Raw genomic sequence first — 22,699 nt, 5'->3', positions numbered from 1 at the left:
ACCTTGGGGGTTAGGATTTCAACATATGAATTTGGGGGGACATATCCAGGCCATAGCAATACCAAAAGCTCCAGTGTGCCAAGGTTGAGACCTTGCTGAAGCAAAGTTTGCTTAGTTGGGATCCAGGGATGGACATTTAAAATATCGGAGTTGGGCGCCTGGGTGGCGCAGTCGTTAGGAGTCTGCCTTCAGCTCAGGTCATGATCCCAGGGTCCTGGGATCGAGACCCGCATCGGGCTCCCTGCTCAGAGGGAAGCCTGCTTCTCCTTCTCCCACTCCCCCTGCTTGTCTTCCCTCTCTCGCTTTGTCTTTCTATCTGTTAAAAAATAAATTAAAAAATCTTAAAAAAAAATAAAATATCTGAGTAAAACAAAATACCTATGAATCCCCTAGAATGGTATGCAAAATTTGGTAGGAATTCATATGTGCATTTTTCTGAGAAGAAAATACTTTCATCACAGCATTAAAATACCCTATCTACCTCTAAAGAGTTAACAATAGTATAACAGCAGTTATAACCTTCTTGAGGGAAGGAACAATGTTATTTACAACAGATATCTTTCCATTTCCATTGAAAAATAAGGAGTTAGGATTATATATTCCTTCATGTATCTATTCATCAACTATTACATACTTAAGGTTAAGTGCTATTAAAGACAGTATGGAAAATAAGATGAACCAAACATGGATGACACCAAAAGCAACTTAACAACAAAAATCAGTAATTAAATTGTGTGACAGAAAAATTGGGTGACATAGGTATCAATTCTCTCTAAATAGATAAATAAAATTGATGAACTCCAATAAAAACACAAATTGGAGTTTTGGTTTTTGAAATTTTTCATGAATTTCTCTTTCTTAAAGATTTTATTTATTTATTTGAGAGGGACAGAGACAGTGAGAGAGAGCAGGAGCAGGGAGAAGAGGGAGAAGCAGGCTCCCTGCTGAGCAGGGAGCCCAATGCGGGCTCGATCCCAGGACCCTGGGATCATGACCTGAGCCTAAGGTGGACGCTTAACCGACTGAGCCACCCAGGTGCCCTGAAATTTTTCCTGAATTTAAAAGGAAAAAAATATTTGAGTCTAACCAATTGCCTCTCACTAGAATATTTATTCTCCCATTTCTTTTTTTTAAGATTTTATTTATTCATTTGAGGGAGAGAAAACACGAGTGAGGGGAGAGGCAGAGGGGCAGAGAGAGAAAGAATCCCAAGCAGATTCCCCACTGAGCGTGGAGTCTGACATGGGGCTCAATCCCACAATCCTGAGATCATGACCTGAGCCGAAACCAAGAGTCAGACACTTAACCAAGTCACCCAGACGCCCCTATTCTCCCATTTCATTAGAAACAATAACATCATGGGAAACCATGTACACACCTAAAAGAGAACAAAATTCCCATGTTCCTTGCAATTTGGTTGACCAATAAAATGAAAGCAAAATCTTTGGGTGAGATTTCCAGTAAAAATTTCCAATAGAGGTTTAGTCAGCTGACAGAAACCTTTTTTCTCATTGACCTAATAATTCTTCTTTATCTTGTACTTTGCTATTGCTTTCAGTCAGATGCTATTTATACTTTGTTCGGCTTTTCTAGTTGTCTTACATAAGAAGGTTCAAATTACCTAAATTGCTATTTACATAAAAAAACTTTTACGTATAACTTGAAAAGATCTTCAAGACACACCATTAAATGAAAAAACCGCAGCTTCAATATAATATATACAAAATTATTCATTCATGCAAAAAAATTCCATGTATTTTACTCAGCATAATTACAAAAACTACTGAAGAATCTATTACTGGCAATTTGTCTATGAACACTATAAAAAAACTCCCCTGATTAAAACAACTAAATAAACTACACAAACTACTTAAAAACTGTTTTTAAGTGTATCAAAGAAATGAAAAGAATCTAAGAAATACTCAGAGACCAAAAAGTTAAACAAAAATAAGAATCCAGATAGGTAAATAAGGACTTAAGCCGGCTTTTGCCCTGAGGGAATTAACCAAATACCAGTAACACTGAGCTCTATTTTTTAAATTTATTTTTTATTTAAATTCAATTAATTAACATACAGTGTACTATTAGTTTCAGAGGTAGAGTTCAGTGATTCATCAGTCTTATGTAACACCCAGTGCTCATTACATCCGGTGCTCTCCATAATGTCCATCACTCAGTTGCCCCATCCCTTCACCCCTCTCCCCTCCAACAACCTTCAGTCTGTTTCCTATGAGCTCCATTTTGATAGCTGTGTGGGGTGCATGAGACTAAAGAAAAGGTCAGAGATACCTAAGAGTTCATGGAAAATGGGAGACCACCGTGTAAATCTGCAATACCAAGTGGCTACATGCTCATCATAGAGAGCTGGAAAGAGACAACACCACAGAAGGGAACAGAAATAAAATTACCTGTCTCACATGTATCACATGACCTCACTGATATGAGGAATTCTTAATCTCAGGAAACAAACTGAGTGTTACTGGAGTGGTTGGGGGTGGGAGGGATGGGGTGGCTGGGTGATAGACATTGGGGAGGGTATGTGCTACGGTGAGCGCTGTGAATTGTGCAAGACTGTTGAATCACAGGTCTGCACTTCTGAAACAAATAACGCAACATATTTTCAGAAAAAAGAAAAAGAAGAAGATAACAGGAGAGGAAGAAAAGGGGAGTATGTCAGAGGGGGAGACGAACCATGAGAGATGATGGACTCTGAAAAACAAACTGAGGGTTCTAGAGGGGAGGGGGGGAGGGGGATGGGTTATCCTGGTGATGGGTATTGAGGAGGGCACGTTCTGCATGGAGCACTGGGTGTTATGAACAAACAATGAATCATGGAACACTGCACCAAAAACTAATGATGTAATATATGGTGATTAACATAACAATAAAAAAATTTAAAAAAAAATTACCTGTCTCAGTCTGCACTATTAGACGGGAAAAATTTTTTCCCTGATATTCCTAAACACAAGTTGTCCATTATGGATTTGCTGTGATCCAAATTAACATTACCAAGTGCTCCCAAAAATCTCAAGCCAAGATTATATTTTAAATTAGTCACAGTTCAAGTTGGTAGTGCCTCCCAAGATTCTGGGAAAAGGCAAATTTAAATCTTTTGGAAGAATTTAAGACCTAGAGAATCCTCACAAAGTTCTACAAAACTTAAGCTCACAGTAAAAATTCACAAAACATACAAGGAAATATGGCACCATAACGAGAACCAGGAAAAAAAAAAAAACGGAATCAGAGCTGAAAAGACTTCAAATATTGAAAATATCAGACCCAGAAAAAAATAATTTTTAATATATTTTTAAAAATGGAAGTTAAGGGCGCCTGGGTGGCTCAGTTGGTTAAGCGACCGCCTTTGGCTCAGGTCATGATCCTGGAGTCCTGGGATCGAGTCCCGCATCGGGCTCCCTGCTCAGCAGGGAGTCTGCTTCGCCCTCTGACCCTCTTCCCTCTCGTGCTCTCTATCTCTCATTCTCTCTCTCTCAAATAAATAAATAAAATCTTTTTAAAAAATGGAAGTTAAGATTGAAAATGTGAATAAAGAATAAATAACTAGAAAAAGGGCTGAGAATATTTGAAATAGAGAACTTTTTAAAAAAAGTTTTATTTATTTAAGTAATCTCTACACTCTACTGGGACTCAAACTCACAACCCAGAGATCAAGAGTCACATGCTCTACTGACTGAACCAGCCAGGTACTTCTGAAATATAAAACTTCTGAAGATAGGAAAAAGTAAGAATTGAAATTTAAAACCCAATGGATAAGTTGAAAATCCGATTAAACTCAATAAAATAGAAAATTAGTGAACTAAAAGATAGAATTAAAGATATTATCCATAATGCAGCACAGGATAAAAAGATGGGGGAAAATATGAGAGAAGATTTAAGAGATTTAGAGGACTGTAAATGACAATCATAATTCCAATCTGGGTTCAAAATAAAGAGAAGTTAGAGAATGAATTTTATCTTATATCGCTATTGTATGCATGTGCACACACATTTGTAGAGAGGGGAGTGTTAATTAGAATTATAGTATTCTAAGGTTCTAGTTCAATGGAAGAGCAAATATACTAACTTTAAATATTAAGTAAAAACATTCACGTTAAATGTTTAGAATAACTCTAAAGGCTGAAATAGTATTCCATGCCAAAACCAGAGAGAAAAGGAAATGTAATGAAAAAAAAAAGAAAAACTCAACCAATTCTCCCAGAAGGCAAGAATAGAGGGAGAAGAAAGAGAAACAGAAGGTACCTGATAATAGTATAAATAAATTCATAAGTATAAATATTATCTGATAAATGAAAATGAACTAAACACATTAGCTAAAAAAGATTTTCTTTTTTTTTAAGATTTTATTTATTTATTTGACAGAGAGATAGACAGAAGAGCACAAGCAGAGGGAATGGCAGAGGGAGAGGGAGAAGCAGCCTTCCCGCTGAGCAGGGAGCCTGATGCGGGACTCGATCCCAGGAGTCTGGGATCATGACCTGAGCCGAAGGCAGCCACTTATCCATCTGAGCCACCCAGGCGCCCTAAAAAAGATTTTCTTACTTGGTTGGAAAAAAATACAACTTTTTCTATTTATAAGGACTGAAACTAAATAACACATAAAAGTTGGAAATGACGGCATGGAAAAATATATCACTGGCTAATACAATCAAAAATTAAATTACATTGAACAAGACTTTAAGGCAAAAAAAAAAAAAAAGGCATTACCAGAGGAAAAGAAGATCAAGACATATCTCAGGGAGAGCTTGATAAAAAATGCAGCTTACCATGGGCACCTGGGTGGCTCAGTTGTCAAGCGTCTGCCTTCGGCTCAGGTCATGATCTCAGGGTCCTGGGATCGAGCCCCGCATCAGGCTCCCTGCTCCGCGGGAAGCCTGCTTCTCCCTCTCCCACTCCCCCTGCTTGTGTTCCTGCCCTCGCTATCTCTCTCTCTGTTGAAAAATAAATAAAATCTTTAAAAAAAATGCAACTTACCAGATGTCCATCGACAGATGAATGGATAAAGAAGATGTGGTATATATATACAATGGAATATTACACAACCATCAGAAAATGTAATCTTGCCATTTGCAACAATGTAGCTGGAACTAGAGGGTATTATGTTAAGCAAAATAAGTCAGTCAGAGAAAGACAATTATATATCTTGCTGATTTGTGGAATTTAAGAAACAAGGCAGAGGATCATAGGAGAAGAGAGGGAAAAATGAAACAAGATGAAACCAGAGAGGGAGACAAACCATAAGAGACTCTTAATCATAGGAAACAAACTGAGGGTTGCTGGAAGGGAGGGGAGTGGGGGATGGGGTCACTGGGTTGATGTACACTGGGGAGGGTATGTGTTGTAATGAGCACTGGGTATTATATGAGAATGACGAATCACAGACCTGTACCTCTGAAACAAATAAAATGTTATATGTTAATTAATTGAACTTAAATTTAAAAAATATATATATATACTTTAAGCATTTAAAAAAACAGAACAGAACTGACAAAATTGGAATATAAATGGTGTAGAGATTTTTTAAAAAGGGATGCAGCTCACCAGGGAGGTAGAACAATGTAAATAACTAAAGACTTTACTTCGGAGAGACAGTTATTATCGACAAAATCCCCAAGGAGAAATGGATAAATTCACCATCATTGTGGGAGATTTTAACTCCTATCTTAGCAACTGATAGATTTAAAAATTTTAATTAATAAGGTTTCAATATAATCAACAAGCTTGATTCAATGGGCATATATAGAATATTGCATCCTTTATACTTTTTAAAAGGAACATTTATGAACATGGAACATTTATGAAAATTGACCATGTAGCATCTCAACAAATTTCAAAGAATCGAAGTGACACAGAGTTCACTGACAACAACACAATTAGGATCTAATCTCTCTGGTTTCTAAATTAATGACAGAAATATTTTTAAATGCACATTTTAGGAAATAAACACATATATTTCTTTTTTTAAATCCTTTTTTTTAAAGATTTTATTTATTTAATTGACAGAGAGAGACAGAGAGAGAGGGAACACAAGCGGGGGGTGTGGGAGAGGGAGAAGCAGGCTTCCCGCCAAGCAGGGAGCCCGAAGCGGGGCTCGATCCCAGGACCCTGGGACCATGACTGGAGCTGAAGGCAGTTGCTTAACCAACTGAGCCACCCAGGCGCCCCAACACATATATTTCTAAATAACTCAAAAGCTAAAGAAAAATCACATAGAAATTAGAAAATATTTAGAACTGAGTCATAATGGAATTACTAATATGAAAACTTAGGTCATGCAGTTAATGCTGTTCTTGAAAGAAATTTATCACCTTAAATGAAAATAAGTAAGACTAGTAAATTAGAAAATAAGCAGTACTAAAAATCAACAAGTTTAGCATCCATCATAAGAATTTAGTAAAACAGTAGAAACAAAAAACAATGAATGTATAGGGAACGCAATATTCAGTATAGGAGCAAATATGCCACACTGAGGAACTTGAAGAGAGTGAAAGGCAAGCTACCGAGTGGGAAGAAGAGTATTGGCAATACATGTAACAGACAAAGGATGTCTATCCAGAAATCGATAAAAATTGCTGCAAATCACTAAGAAAAAGACAGACAAACCAATGGGCAAAAAACTTCAACAGGGAACTTCACAAAAGAGGAAGTGTTTCAAGAGGAAATCATGTCATTTCTCCTCAGGGAACGGCAAGTAAAACTTTAAATGGCTAAAATGTAAAAGACTGACGGTACCATGTGTTGGAAAGGATGTAGAGCAAGAGTGGGTAAACTGAGGCCCTTGAACCAAATACAGCTCATCAACTGTTTTTGCAAGTAACATTGTATTGGCAAAGAGCCATCCTATACTGTACTCACTCCCCAAAATACCATTTCTGCCTTTAATCTTTGATGAACTACCCTGTTCAAAGGGGCATGAAGAACTCGGACTTGTTTCATACAGTTGTCCTTAGCAAAGACTGATCTAGACACAGTACTACTCACAATGAGGAGGTAGTGGGCGGGAAAACAAAGGGTACAGAAACAACTTGGGGGGCGGGGAGAAAGAAATGATCTCAGTCATTTCCAGAGCTCTTTCTGCGCCCATGGAAGGCATTAATTCTCTATGAATATTGGCTTCTTACCTCCAACCTCTGCCTACCCAAGAAAGATATACCATAAGCGGAGCAGATACGGAAACACAGACATAGCATTCCTGGAGGACTGGGGACTGTTTTAAATAACAGAGAGTGACAAAGACCAGAACGAAGGCAAAGATAAAATGAGGTAACAAACAAGTGTTCGGTTTTGCTTCTTCAGTTCCATTCTACTCTCACTGTAGAAGTACCTCCTTCCCAGCCTCCCTGCGTTCCATGCTTCCCTGACCCTCTCTTTAACAGTGGTTCTCAACCAGGAGTGATTTTTGCCCCCCTCCCCGACCAGGGGACCTTTGGCAATGTCTGGAGATATTTCTGGTTGTCACAACTGGGGGATACTCCTGGCATCTAGTACAAAGAGGCCAGGGGTGCTGCTAAACAAACTGCAACAGATCAAACAGCCCTGACAGCAAAGAATGATCCCACCCAAAATGTCGACAGTGCCCGTGCTGAGAAACCAGCCTTCCAATCAATCAGCAGCAGCGTACCTGACAAGGCGACACCACTTTGATTTATTTTTTAAAAAGACCTATTTTTTTATTTTAGAAAGAGAGAGAGAACAAGAGGGAGGGACAGAGGGAGAGGGAGAGAGAATCTGAAGCAGACTCCTCGCTGAGCGTGAAGCCCAACGCAGGGCTCCATCTCACTCAAGACCACAGCCCTGAGATCACGACCTGAGCTGAAACCAAGAGTTAGACTCTTAACCAACGGCGCCACCCAGGCGCCCCAGGATGACACTGCTTTTAAACAACTTTTCAAAAGCACAAAGTGTCAAAATTATGCAAGGAGGAAATGGACTTATCACATAGCAGACAGATCAAAAAATTACTTTAGCCACAAAAGGCAAAACCACTAGCTCAGCAAGTAAGTCATAGCATGCATAAAATATATCTAGAAAAATGTCTATAAAGAAGAGAATTTATGAGTGTGACGTTTTAAGGAATTTCTAGGATTTCTTTTAACTTCATTATTCTTTACATTTGAATTGTGGTGTTTTAAATAATGCAATATATGTTAAGAAAAAAAAGAAGAAGATAGCAGGAGGGGAAGAATGAAGGGGGGGAAATCGGAGGGGGAGACGAACCATAAGAGACGATGGACTCTGAAAAACAAACTGAGGGTTCTAGAGGGGAGGGGGTGGGGGGATGGGTTAGCCTGGTGATGGGTATTAAAGAGGGCACGTTCTGCCTGGAGCACTGGGTGTTATAGGAAAACAATGAATCCTGGAACACTACATCACAAACTAATGGTGTAATGTGTGGTGATTAACATAACAATAAAAAATTTAAAGAAAATCAGAATTACCCGGTGATTAAAAAAAAAAAGCAACTGAATTGTGGTGTTTTGTCAAATATGAGGTTTTACTTGGGGTTTGTAATAGAAGGATGATCTGAATCCTCAAAGGGAGTGTATCCATACTTTAAAAATCTATGAACTTCTCAAACCCTCTCCACTCAGGGTTTTGCCCCTACCACTCAACCAAAACTGCCTTGTCAAGATTTCTGATGACCTCCTGGTTGCAAATTTTGAAATTTGTCAGCATATAAAACCATGAGGTTTTCAAGGACTGAGCCCTGGATCATTTCAATATTAAGAGGCGGGGTAGATGAAGGGGAACCAGCAAAGGTGAGCGAGGAAAGCAAGTACTACTTTCATAACTACTTTCAGCCCTTTTAACTGTTTCTTCCAGTGTTTATTTGCATCCATGTTTCCAAATAATACATTACCATTGTTTGATTAGCTTTATATACAATTCGGTGCCATGACAGTTAAGCTGTTAGCCCTTTTATGCTACTCCACAAATACACACCTATCCTTCCATTCTTCCAATATAGCTTTCTCCAGGAATCACATTCTGATGCTTATGTGAAGTATTCACTGCTGAACAAGTCATTGGCAGGCAGTCGTCCAAGGCATTTCTATATATCTTGGGCTCTCTTTTCAAAGATGTTGATACAGCAAACAGCCTTACAAGCTAGAACTAGTGTTGTCTGCCACAGCAGAGGGCAGGTTTGTTTTAAAAGACAGTAACTCTCTCTGGAGAGATTTAGAGACATAGTATTCCAGAGACACTGCAGAATAATAAGGTCTCCTTTCCCTCCTCAGAGAAGATGTATCCTAAACCAGGATAATAAAGATAATGACTCCCTGAGGGGCGAAGGTTGGGTTTGCTAGCAGTCCCCTTATAAGACTGAGAGTTTCCCACAGTAGCAGCATTTCTCAGCTGCAACACAGACCCGCAGTTCTTCCCAGGAAGAACTTGGGAAGGGGAGCAAAGGGAATTACTGCATCATGAAGTCCAGGCTACCTGCTGTGTCATGGGTAATAACAGTTTCTTTGTTCCTTAGCAACTGCATTTGTGGAAGTGTGGCAAGACAACCTAGCCGCTACACTGTGCTTAGGGATTGCTTGATTGCTTCATTTCACAGTAGCAATCTGTGATTATATTTTCTTCCATGTATAATTTTTCCTTGGAGCTAGTGGTTATCTCTTTTATTATTTGCACTGTTGTAGGCACTCAGGATGCATCAGTAAGCAGACCAAGATGGTTACCCTGATGGTGGCATATACTGAAGTGGGAGAGGCAATGAGCAGAATAAATAAGTGTGAGGCAGAGAGATCACCACTGAGGTTTGAGTAAAGGAGTGACGTGATCTGCCTGAAGTTAGGAAAGGATTATGCTGGCTGCTGTTTAGCGATTATAGAGAAACAAGGATGGAAACAGGGTTAATTGGGATGCCTCCACAGGCATCCAAGTGAGAGAAGGTGGTTTAGACCAGAGTGGTGGCAGTGGAGGTGGTGAGAAGTGGTCAGATTTTTTAATATATTTTGAAAATCGATCCAAGAGAATCTCCTGAATGATTGGTTGTAGGGTTTGAGAAAACAGTAAGAATAACTCCACAAAGTTTTTGACCAAATCACTAGAAAGATGGAGCTGCCTTCCACTGAGATAGGAAATAACTTTTTACGTCTTTTAAGGGAATTTGGTAATTTTCTCATCAGGGCCTTGCACCTCCTTCATTATATTTATTCCTACATAGCTTATATTTTCTTTTGATATTAATATATCAAACTATTACTATAATATTTATACTTCATAGTTGTCAATTATAATATAATGGACTTTTGAAAGATTTGTTTATGTATTTGAGAGAGACAGCATGAGCAGGGGGCGGGGCAGAGGGAGAAGGAGACAAGCAGACTCGCCGCTGAGCACGGAGCCCCATGCGGGGCTCAAGCTCATGACCTATGAGCTCATGACCTGAGCCAAAATCAAGAGTCCAGTGATTAACCTACTGAGCCACCCAGGCGTCCCTGGACTTTTCAATATTTTAGTTTAATCTTGTATTCAGAAATCATCTTGAATTTTCTTGTTATTAATAATAGTGAGCTCACTGATTCTCTTGAATTCTCTATGCAGATGCACACTATATGCCAGTAATGACCATTTTGTCACATTCAGTTCTTATTCCTCACTTATTTTTCTTATCTTGTTGCATTGGCTGAAATAGAGATTGGCAAACTATGGCCTGCATGTCAAATATTTCCTACTACCTGTTTTTGTAAATAAAGTTTTAATGGAACACAGTCACTTTCATTCATTCATGTATTACCTGTGACTGCTTTCATGCTACAACAGCAGAGTAGAATAATTGCAACACAAGCTATATGTCCTAAAATATTTATTATTCAACCCAAACAGAAAAAGTTTGCCAACGCCTGGGCTAGCATTTCCAATACCATATTAAATAATGGCATTGGTTACAGATATTCTAGCTTTGTTCCTGATTAATGGAAATGTATCTAAAATATGATATTTGCAGTAGAATATTGATATATAACCTTTATCAAGTTAAGGAAAAGTTCTCATCTATTCCTAGCTTCCTGAGAATTATGGGGTTGAATTTTATTAAACGTTTTTTCAGCAACTAATGAGATGATCATGTGATCATTCTCCATGAATCTGTTAATGCTGAGAATTTGACATAGAAATTTCCTATTTTTACATTCCTGAGATAAATCCAACATGATTATGGTTTATTGGTTGTTTTTTTTTTTTTAAATAATTGTTGGGGCGCCTGGGTGGTTCAGTTGGTTAAGGGTCTGACTTCTGCTCAGGTCATGATCTCAGGGTCTTGGGATCAGGTCCCATGTTGGGCTCTCTGCTCAGTGGGGAGTCTAATTGTCCCTCTCCCTCTGCCCCTCCCCCAGCTTGTGCTCTCTCTGTTTCTCTCTCAAATAAACAAATACATCTTTAAAAAATAACAATAATAATTGTTGGAGGGGTACCTGGGTGGCCCAGTCAGTTAAGTGTCTGCCCCTTGGTTTCGGCACCAGTCATGATCTCAGGGTCGTGAGATCAGGCTCTGGGCTCAGCATGGAGTCTGCTTGAGATTCTCTCTCCCTCTCCCTCTGCCCCTCCCACTTGTGCTCTCTCTCTCTCTCAAATAAATGAATAAATCTTTAAAATTAAAAAAAAAAAAGGGCACCTGGGTGGCTCAGTTGGTTAAGTGACTGCCTTCGGCTCAGGTCATGATCCTGGAGTCCTGGGATCGAGTCCCGCATCGGGCTCCCTGCTCGGCAGGGAGTCTGCTTCTCCCTCTGACCCTCCCCCTTCTCATGTGCTCTCTCTCTCTCTCTCTCTCTCTCATTCTTTCTCTCCAATAAATAAAGAAAATCTTTAAAAAAATTAAATTTAATTTAATTTAAAAAAATTGTAATTGTTGGATAGGGTTGCCTGGGTGGCTCAAGCTCAGTCAGTTGAGCATCGACTCTTGGTTTTAGCTTGGGTCATGATCTCAGGGTTGTGGGAGCGAGCCCCACATTGGCTCCCTGCATGGGGCTCCACGCTCAGCACTGAGTCTGCTCGAGACTCTCTCCCTCTGCTGCTCCCCCTACTCACTCTCTCACTCTCTCTCTCAAATAAATTAATTAATTAATAATTGTTGGATATAATTTGCTAATATTTTATTAATTTTACACTTAACATTCATAGAGAATGAACAAAAGTTTTCCTTTCTTGTGCTGTCTATAATACCAGAACAGTGTATAACCCCTAAAATATTTAATGAACCCCTAATGTATGAAAGCACTTTGTGAAGTACTGGAAATATGTCGGTCCCTACCCCACGGAGCTGAAAATTTAGGCAGGAAACAGAAAATAACTGACTACAAAATGGATCAGACATAACCATTGTGGTAAGTGCTAAGAAAAAGTAGTACAGAGTCAAGATGTCTAAAGAGACTGGGTTATTGGGGATAGGAGTGGCTGAAAAAAAGTTTCCTCTAAAGAATAGATGCTTTAGGGGCACGTGGGTGGCTCAGTCAGTTAAGCGTTTGCCTTTGGCTCAGGTCATGATCTCAGGGTCCTGGGATCAAGTCCTACATCAGGTTCCTTGCTCAGTGAGGAGCCTGCTTCTCCCTCTGCCCCTCACCCTACTTGTGCTCTCTCTCTCAAATAAATGAATAAATAAAACCTTTTTAAAAAAATAAAGAATAGATGCTTTAGTTCAGCTCTATATTAGTTTTCTATTGCTGCATGATAAATCACCACAAAACAGTAGCTAAAAATAACACAAAGTTATAATCACACAGTTTCTGTGGGTCAAGAGACCAAGCACAGGTTAGCTGGGTCCTATGGTCAGGATGAAAACAAGCTGTCAGCCAGAGCTACAGTTTCACCTGAGGCTCGGGATCTTCTTCCAAGCTCATTCAGACTGTTGGCAGAATCGAGTCCGTGGTGACTATAAGATTGAAGTCCTAGTTTTCTTGCTGGCTGTCACCTGGGGGCTTGCTCTTAGCATCTCAAGGCAGCCGTCAGGTACCAGCTCCATGGCCCTCTCTCAACGTGGCAGTTTTCTCCTTCAAATCCGGCAGGTGAACTCCCTGGGGTCTACCAAGACAAGTCATATATAAAGTAACCTAATCAGTTGAGTGCCTGTCCCATCATAGTCAAAAGTCTCACCCACACTCAAAGGCAGAAGAGTACACAGGTCATGTCCAACAGGGGGCAGGAATCTCGGGGGCCATCTTAGAATTGCGCCTACCACAATCTCTGAATAAGCTTGAAAAACCCAGCTGAAGCGTGGGTGGAAGGATAGGGGGTGAATGTTCTAGGCAAAAGGAATGGTACTTGCAAAGACTATGAAGACCCTAGTCACATGATTGTTCAAGAAAATGAAAGGGGCGCCTGGGTGGCCCAGTTGGTTAAGCATCTGTCTTCAGCTCAGGTCATGATCGCAGGGTCCTGGGATCGAGCCCCGCATGAGGCCCTCTGCTCAGCAGGGAGCCTGCTTCTCCCTCTCCTCCCCACTCGTGCTCTCTCTCACTATCTCTGTCTCTCTCTCTCTCTCAAATTAATAAAATCTTTAAAAAAATAAAACAAAATGAAAGAGAGTGTGGCTAAAGGGGAGAAAGCAGATGGAGTCTGTCACCATGGGAGGAAGAACTACAGAGGGGCTCTTCTTTTAGGGAGTCTGGAGGCTATGCCTGATTTTTTTTATAAGAACAATGGGGAGCCAAGATTGGGATTTTGGTTTTGTTTCTTTTTTAAAGATTGGAGCCCCCAGATTATTAATTCTTCTAAAAAGGGTCTGTGTCTTGTTCAACCCTATATCCCCCAATGCCTAAAATAGTGCCTGAGACATGATCGGCACTCAGCAAGTGTGTTCTGTGATGGTTTTTCCCATTTGTCAAATTTCTTTTTCTTGGGTTCCCCCTGGTTTCATAATCCAGCTGCTCCTGCCTTTTGTTAGCACCTCTGTTGAAATCCATTCTCCGACCGCCTGACCTCAACCCCCACACTAAATGCTCATATTCACTTCTTTGATCTACACTCTAAAAGCAAGAGATGCACCCTCTACCATCCTGGACTATAGGTTTCCACCCAGACAGAGCTCCCTATCCGAGAAGGAGAAACAGAGCTCCCTGACAACAACTACCCACCTTCCTGCTAATCGGTAGGACCCCCTGGGAACTACTATGATTCACCCAGGAATATCTATAAACTTAGAGATTGCTGTGTTTTTTGGACACTGGGCCTCAAATACCTTCTACAAGCAACTTATTACAGTGGTTAGGAGTATAGCCTAGTTTTTTCAGTAAGTAAATTTGTAAGGGCAAAAAAGGGGAGAGATGGAGGGGAACTCTATACCTTTAAAAATGCCTAAGAAACATAAACAAATCTCAGTGTGTGGACCTTATTTGGATTCAAACAACACAATTTAAAACTGTAAACCAGAGAGGACAGTACAGGAAGTAGAAAACTACAGACCAATGTCTCTCATGAATATGGTTGTAAAAATTATCAACAAAATATTAATCAAATACAATAATATATAAAAAGAACGATACACCAGAACCAAGTGGGGCTTATCCCAGGAAGGTAACACTGGCTCAATATTAACAATATTAACAACAAAAAAACCCAACATAATCCACTCTATTATAATGCAAAGATGATCATATCAATTGATAGGATAAACATTTGGCAAAGTTCAGCACCCACGCAAGACAAAAACTCTTAGAAAACTAGGAATAGAAGGGAGCTTCCTCAACCTGATAAAGGGCAGCTACAAAACAAACACCTATAGCTAATGTCACACTTAATGGTGAAAGACTGAATGCTTTCTCCCTAAGATCAGGAACAAGGCAGTAAACTGAAAGTACTAGTCTGTGCAATAAGGCAAGGAAAAGAAAAGGCATATAGACTGGAAAGGAAGAAACAAAACTATCTCTATTCACAGATGACATAATTGTATAGAAAATTCCAAGAAATCTACCAAAAACAAAATAAAACCAAATCCTTAGAACTAATGAATGAGTTTAGCAAGATCACAGAATACAAGGTCAACACATAGAAATCAATCTATTTCTATCCAATAATGTACAATTAGAAATCAAAATTTTAAGAAGCAATGGCATGTCAAAGACTAATGATGTAATGTATGGTGATTAACATAACATAATAAATAAATAAATAAATAAATAAATAAATAAATAAATAAATAAAATATTTGTATATCCCCTCAAAAAAAGAAGCAATGGCATGTAAAATAGCACCCTTCTATTATGGCCTGAATTGTGTCATCTGCCCCCTCAAAATTCATATACTGAGGGTGGGGGGATGGGTTAGCCTGGTGATGGGTATTCAAGGGGGCACGTTCTGCATGGAGCACTGGGTGTTATGCACAAACAATGAATCATGGAACACTTCATCAAAAACTAATGATGTAATATATGGTGATTAACATAACAGTAAAAAAATAAAAATTAAAAAATAATTCATATACTGAAGTCCTAGCCTCTAGCCTCAGCATGTAACGGTATTTGGAGATAGAGTCTTTAAAGAGGTCAGTAGGGTGGGCCCTAATCCAATATGACTAGTGGCCTTATAAGGAGAGGAGATTAGAAAACACACAGAGATAAGACCACGTGAAAATACAAGAAGATGTGTATCTACCAGCCAAGGCAAGAGACCTCAGAAGAAACCAAGGGCAAATGTCAGTCTGGTTGGGAAAGAATGGCCATCTTGGCCATCTTGGCAAATGTGTAGCTCGGTGGCTCTCAGCGTCTATTTCTGACTCCCCTTGTCCCATTTTGCTCATTTGCTTGTCCCGTTTTACCTGTTAGAACTCAGATCTAAAACCCTATCAGTGCTATCTTCTGAGCCATTATAGTAGCTGACATCATCTGTCAAGTATTTTGCTCTAACAGGTAGTACACTAGGCACATTACATATCTCATTTAAACCTCACAACAAACCTGTGGACTAGACAGATGATAGTATATACCCACTTATAAATGAGGAGTCACAGAGAAGTTAAGAAGGGTCACAGAGCCAGTCCGTGCTAGAGGCGAGATTCCTATTTAGTACAGTCAGCCTCCAAAGCCCAGGTCTTTGACCCTGAGGATAAGGAGAACTCAGATGAGGACAAGAAGCTGGATTTGGACCCAAAAGAAGCTACTGAGTGGCCCCGATGGCCTGGCGCTTATAAGCAGAACCTCATGTGGGACCAGGAAACGAAGTTGCCATGCCACACTGCTCATTCCTGAAGGAGCCCCCGCCAGACTGTTCCAATTTTGTTGCAATTCATTCTGTCGGGAAACTAAGGTAATTTCAGCCTTTCCTGCTCAACTGTGGGCCCGTCTCTGGTTCAGTGCCAGACAGCTTTCTGTTTTAGCGTTCGCAGACTCAGATTCCCAGTCCCCACCCACCTTGGTGTGGTTCTACATTTGACGGGACTCCCAACTTGTTCGGGGTGATCAGATCGAAGTGGCAGGGACGGAAGGCTAGGGAGGGGGAGGAGGAGGGGAGCTGCGGCCTTAAAAGATCTTGGATTAGTCCAGGGGCTCCTGAGCCCCCTGGCCACCAAGTCTGGGACGAAGGGGTGGGGGGCAGAGCCGCTCCGCCCGCCAGCCCCGCCCTCACCAGGCCCCTCCTCCTGCCCTCTCCGCGGCGCATTGTGGGATCTGTCCGCGGGCCTGGCCGCGGAGGAAGAGGTGCGCGGTCATGGGCCTCCAGCCGGTGAGACCCTTGCTCTATGCCCTGCACCAGGGGACTACGTCCCATCTGGTTCTGGACACTCCGCTCCGGACCAGGGGCTCTCGCCGCCGACCCCGCCCCGTAGGGCGCTGCACCTGGTCTGGATGCCGGGGTCCCGGTACCGCAGAGTGGGGCTCGGGACCCTGCTCAGGTTTCCCTTCTGGCCCTGACAGGCTCTCGCGCTGGAGCTCGGGATCGCCATCCCTGGGGCGGCTGGTCGTACGGGACAGTCACCGCCCACTCCCCGGGCTCTTCCCCAGCATGATGGTCACGCTGCCTCCTCTACCCACAGAGCCCAGTCCTTCTGGCCTCCCTGGGGGTGGGGCTGCTGACTCTGCTCGGCCTGGCTCTGGGCTCCTACTTGATTCGGAGGTCCCGCCGGCCAAAGGTCACTCTCCTGGACCCCAATGAGAAGTACCTGCTGCGACTGCTAGACAAGACGGTAAGTTGTGGAGGAAGGAGTCTGGGTAGAGGGGGGACCATCCACCAAAGAGACTTTGCAGCACCAGACTGGCCTGGTGAAACGTGTGTGTCGTCCATCCTCCAGACTGTGAGCCACAACACCAAGAGATTCCGCTTTGCCCTGCCCACCGCCCACCACATTCTGGGGCTGCCTGTGGGTAAGGAAAGTGTGCAGTGGGCTCCTTTCTCGGGTATCCGAAGAGGGTGATTCCCCTCCCTACCCAGCTCTGGATCCATGAGGTACCACTGACCCCTGGACCACTCCAGGGTGTGGCTTCTGTGCCCCCAGACATCCTTCACACTCACCGGTTCTTCCTCCTCCCTGCAGGATTTGTTTGTACCTCCCCCCAAGCAAACACTAATTTTGTTCTCATTGGTGGACCCTCAGATCACCTGCCACTGCTAAAGTCCTGGTAGTAATTGATGAGTTTCTCCAATGGGGGGCTTATGAAGGATACAACTTGTGGCCCAAAGGGCTCCTCCCTGCCTGGTAGCTCACTGGAACCATGCTAGGAAGCAAGACATCCTTGTTCTCTCAAAATTCCTTGAGTATTTCGAAAGGTAACAGGAATGCCGCTTGTCCACAAGCAGCCCTTATGTAGCTCTCCACGCGGTCCCCAGGCAAACATGTCTACCTCTCTGCCCGGATTGATGGCAGCCTGGTCATCAGGCCATACACTCCTGTCACCAGTGACGAGGACCAAGGCTACGTGGATCTTGTCATCAAGGTAAGGGGGTAGGAAGGAGCCCCAGGAGCACCTTATCCTTCTCTTTGTGGGATGTGTAAACTTCCAAGAATTGTTTGATAGCAGGAGACACATGTCCTTTGGGCATATGAAGAAAGAACTCGGACTGGGGATGATGGCACATGCGTAATTCCTGCCCCAGCTTCAGGGAGGACCGCTCAGCAGGCGGCTCAGAAGTCAGTGACATTCCAAATAAAGTATGTTCTGTTCTGTTTTACCAGGTCTACCAGAAGGGTGTGCACCCCAAATTTCCCGAGGGAGGGAAGATGTCTCAGTACCTGAATAGCCTGAAGATTGGGGATGTGGTGGAGTTTCGAGGGCCCAGCGGGTTGCTCACTTACACCGGGAAAGGTAATGGCCTCTCTCCTTCCTAAGCCTGTCTCCCACTTCTTCAGTGCCCATAGTCGTCTTGGCCCAGTGTGGCTGTGCACATGCATGTATATGTGCACATGGGGAAGACCCAGAGCTGCCCTTCCTTTAAACATAGCACTGATATGATAGAGAGGCATATTTCTCAGCTCCATTTGCCACAGGGGTCCGTTCCCTATCCACTAGAATTCACCAGCCATGACTGCTGTAGACATGCCTAAAGCAAACCCATGTCTCTGTTGTCCTCCCTCCGAGATTCGCTTCTCTGGCTGAGCGGTTCAAATAGCCAGAGATAGCTTTCTTTCATCCCTGCCCATGGGAACAGCTGTGTGCATTAGCAAGCCTCCGGAGTTGCGCTTTGCCACTTGAGAAAACAGATTCACACCTGGCTTCATGCCTGTCGCCCTCACCAGGGAGTGACCCTGTGCCAGAGGCAGCGAATGACTCACTGTGTAGCCCTAAACTGACTGGTACTTAATGATATGGGACAGATAGTCCAGGCCCCATTGTCCCTCAAGTGTATTGTCAGGGCTGCTCAACTCAAACCTCCACCCAAGCTCCGGGATCTGATTGCATAGCAGCTGCTAAACTGGCCTGGGACACATTTTCAGTTCTGTATTTGTTTTCTTATTTCCTGGTGTTGACTTTTTTCTTCCACCCCTCTCTTCACTTGACTTTTCAGGGAATTTTAGCATTCAGCCCAATAAAAAATCTCCACCAGAACCCCAAGTGGCGAAGAAACTGGGGATGATTGCCGGCGGAACAGGTGTATGTCACTTGAGGGGCCCTCCTCTCCCACCATTGTTGATTATTGCCATGAAAACACCCAAGTGACTCTCAGAAGGTTTGGTAATCATAGCCAAGCTGTTAATCAGTGGATTCCTGGCAATGCCTAGAACTCCCTAGTATCTGAAAAACAAATCATAATCAGGTAGAAAGAAAAAAAAATTTTTTTAACTAATAGAGTGAGAGAAATAAATCATGTGGGCTCTCCTAAGACCTCCAGTGGAATGAATCTAATAATCTTTAGGTGTGAATAGAGAAGCAGCTAGAAATAGGGAAGTCAAGAAGGAAGAAAGTGAACAAACATTGGATGTTTCTGTATTAGACATGATGCTAGTCACTTTACATGCATGCATATCTATGAAGTAGGTATTAGTCTTCCCCTTTTACAGATGAAAACAGTGGAGGTTCAGAGAGGTCGAGTGGTCTCCACAGGGTTAAATAGTAATGGCCAGAGACAGAATTAGTATCTAGCTCTGTCCAGTTCCAAAGCACATGTTCTCAACCCACAAGTCCAGCGTTCCTGAACCTTCATCATTGAATCACTAGGTACTCATCTGTGCCATTTGAGTCCTAGCCTCCAGTAGACCTTCAGAGGAAGAGCCTGAGATTGGTTCCTTAGAAGGATTTCAACAGTATGATCTTATGTGAATAGTGAGCATGACCACAATTCGCCTGCCAGATACGAAGTTGAGTGTGAGATCAAGGGCATCTCTGTCCCAGAATGTCAGTGCTGCAGGCCACACAGGAGGACAAATGGTTAGGGTACTAAAGGAAGGTGGAGAGGAGTGGTAAAGGAGTAGAATGAAGATGAAAGGTTGATCAGCTAAGGCGCGGGGACAGGGGAGGCGCTGTGGCCATCCTATCTCATCAGGAGCTCTCTGTTTGCAGGAATCACCCCGATGCTACAGCTGATCCGGGCCATCCTGAAAGACCCTGAAGATCCAACCCAGTGCTCCCTGCTTTTTGCCAACCAGGTTGGTTTACTTTTGTCAGGCCTCGGTCTTCAAAGTTGTGGAGGCTGAGAGGTGTGGCCCCAGCAGGCATGGCTGGTCCAGTGCCCATTGTGGCCTCTGCCCAAGGTCCCCCCCTGCAAGGGAGAGGACCCTCTCCTGCCACAAGGAGGACGGAGCATTGAGCCAAATCCTTCCCTGGCCCCCCAAGGGAAAATGAAAAGAAAACATGTAAGGAACCTAGTTCTAAGTGTAGAAAGCTGCTCCTTGGATTTCCTTTGTTAAATATTCCATCTTTATTCCCTCATACTGTGTAAATAAGGGCTACTTCCCTCATGCTACCTCTCTAAACGTCTTGCTTCTTCACTAGAACTTTAGCTTTCTATTTCCATCCTGGTTGGAAAGTCATTATGGCAGAGAACTTCTTTTACGCGTGCCTGAGGAGGTTCCTAAAGACTTGGCTTCCCCTTTCAGACTGAAAAGGACATAATCTTGCGGGAGGACCTGGAGGAGCTGCAAGCCCGATATCCGAGTCGCTTTAAACTTTGGTTCACTCTGGATCACCCCCCAGAAGGTATGTGCCCCATTTCTGGACATCCGCAAATCAGGGCCTTCTCCCCGCTGGGGGGGGGAGGGTTCTGATTTCAGTGAAACCAACCCTCCAACACAGCCAAACTCAAAAGTGTGAGTGCACAGACTTAGTGCCTCTCCTGGGCCTTTCCTTCTGGTTCCTGTTTTCGTTGGGCGGGGAGGGATGGCTGTGAACCGGAAGCAGGCTGAGTATACCCACCTAGCTACTGTTACAACTTGATCCTTTCTCAAGAGGCTTTACCCAGGACTCACCCCTCCCCACCTTATGGTACCCGACCCCCTTGCCAGCATGAGTCGGAGTGTCTGGTCTCTCCTCTCCTCTGTACTTCAGGTTGGGCCTACAGCAAGGGCTTTGTGACGGCCGACATGATCCGGGAGCACCTGCCCGCCCCAGGGGACGACGCTCTGCTACTGCTCTGTGGACCACCCCCAATGGTGCAGCTGGCCTGCCATCCCAACTTGGACAAACTAGGCTACTCACAAAAGATGCGATTCACCTACTGAGCATCTTGCTCCATGGTCCTGTTTCCTGGTCCTGTTCCCTGCAATTGTCCTCAGTCAGTACTCAAATGCTATAAGCTCTAGATTCCTTTCCTGACAGTATCAGCCTTCTTGTCTTACTCTGGAGCCGAAATCTGGATGATACCTGCAGGAACAGCATCCTTGTAGCCATGGAAGAGGGCCAGGGCTGAGTAGTTCCTGGAAGGGGCCCCCCAGATCTCCCTGTGATAGAAGGTCCAGGTCAGGCCCGTGGAGCAATTTCTTCCACGGGTCAGAAAGAAGGAAGCGTGTACATTTGTTCTGAGACTAGCTAGTTCCCTGATAGCATCACACTGGGTGCCTGTGATGAAAGGAACAATCTGTGTCATGTGTTTTACTTAATATTTGGTGCTTAACCCAAGCAGATTCTGCATGTGTGAGCCCAAGTTGAGCAGCCTTACAGACGTAGTCTCATAGAGATTGCAGGAAAGGAGAAAATGATTTCTTTAGACCTCAGAGAAGGGAATCTGAAATATGTTTGTGTGTGTCTGTCTCTCCCTGCCCCTGCCCAGGCTGGAAGGAGATGGCTACCCACAATCGAAGACAGCTGCTTGTGGCAGAAACCTCTGGCTATGCAAATAAATGGGGCTCAGGCCCCTGTGTTATACCTAAGGGGTTGTTGTGTTTGTTTCTAAGGCTTTTTGCGCCTGGGAATCCTGGGAGGAAGCATTTCCCAGCACAGAATTTCTCCCAGGCCTTCCAGAGAACCTTTGAGTGCTAGGGCCATGTGCTGAAATACGACCTGCCACCAAACTCAGGGATCACTTAACAGCTGCCTCAGCAGAGCCAGAAGCTCACCTTCTCCCCGGAGGCTTTTAAGGGTGGGGGAGGGGAACACAAGTTGGAGGGGATGCTTTTTGAACCCAGGTATGATCACAGTGGTCCCTTGGTTTGGCCAGTCTTTCCCTGCCTTCTCTTGGCCTTTCCTTCACCGTACTTCTACTTCAGGGTACCTGGCAAACAAACTAAAGTATTGTCTTTCTGTTTGGAAGAGAAACTTTCTCCTTTAAATAGTAACCTGATATCACCACCAGCCCCAGCCAGACTTGTTGGTGCCTGGAGAGAGTTGGCCTCCCCCAGGCCCATCTATCCTGACTGCCCTTCACCTCTGCTATGGGAATTCACTGCCTTCTCCCAGGGTTGGACTAGGGCAGCTTCCTCAGATCTTTGCTAGTCCCATTGGGACAGAACAGTGAATCAATCTTAGGAGGAAGGTCAACATTGCTTCTCTGCATGGAACTATGTGTTGCTTTCCCTGGGGCCCCAAAAGAAAGGCTTGTGGGACCTGCAGAATTCACCCCTCCATACAGCAGAGTCATCAATAAATACTGTTACTAGTATTCCATCAAACATTTCTTGATCAGTTGGGATGTGTATGCCACTGTGCTCTGTGAGACACACTTGGCCACCTCACCTCCAAAAAGAAAGATTTTGGGGCGCCTGGGTGGCTCAGTTGTTAAGTGTCTGCCTTCGGCTCAGGTCGTGATCCCAGGGTTCTGGGATCGAGCCCCACATCGGGCTCCCTGCTCAGCGGGGAGCCTGCTTCTCCCTCTCCTACTCTCT

The 22,699-nt window shown here is 43.3% G+C and overlaps 1 protein-coding gene across 3 annotated transcripts; it reads left to right on the top strand.

The window, feature by feature from the left end:
- The first annotated feature begins 16,522 nt into the window (after window positions 1-16,522).
- CYB5R1 (cytochrome b5 reductase 1) lies at window positions 16,523-21,748 on the top strand. Of its 3 annotated transcripts, XR_012375801.1 has the most exons (10): window positions 16,523-16,674; window positions 16,985-17,134; window positions 17,240-17,312; window positions 17,776-17,882; window positions 18,122-18,251; window positions 18,952-19,035; window positions 19,944-20,029; window positions 20,480-20,579; window positions 20,928-21,153; window positions 21,649-21,748. XR_012375801.1 is itself a non-coding variant. In XM_025855030.2 (9 exons), exons 1-9 carry the CDS (start codon window positions 16,660-16,662, stop codon window positions 21,098-21,100), a joined length of 918 nt encoding a protein of 305 aa, XP_025710815.1. In that variant the 5' UTR covers window positions 16,524-16,659; the 3' UTR covers window positions 21,101-21,748. The 3 variants fall into 3 exon arrangements, 2 of the variants coding, with proteins under 2 accessions (XP_025710816.1, XP_025710815.1); XM_025855030.2 differs by having other exon boundaries at window positions 16,524-16,674; window positions 20,928-21,748; XM_025855031.2 differs by lacking the exons at window positions 17,240-17,312; window positions 17,776-17,882 and having other exon boundaries at window positions 20,928-21,748.
- The last annotated feature ends 951 nt before the right edge of the window (window positions 21,749-22,699 follow it).

Source organism: Callorhinus ursinus, unplaced genomic scaffold (genome assembly GCF_003265705.2).
Source record: "Callorhinus ursinus isolate GAN/ISIS: 27379988/994484 unplaced genomic scaffold, GSC_fseal_2.0 scaffold57, whole genome shotgun sequence".
NCBI lineage: Eukaryota > Metazoa > Chordata > Mammalia > Carnivora > Otariidae > Callorhinus > Callorhinus ursinus.
Note: the sequence above shows the minus strand (reverse complement) of the source record. Positions and strands in the feature narration are given on the sequence as shown.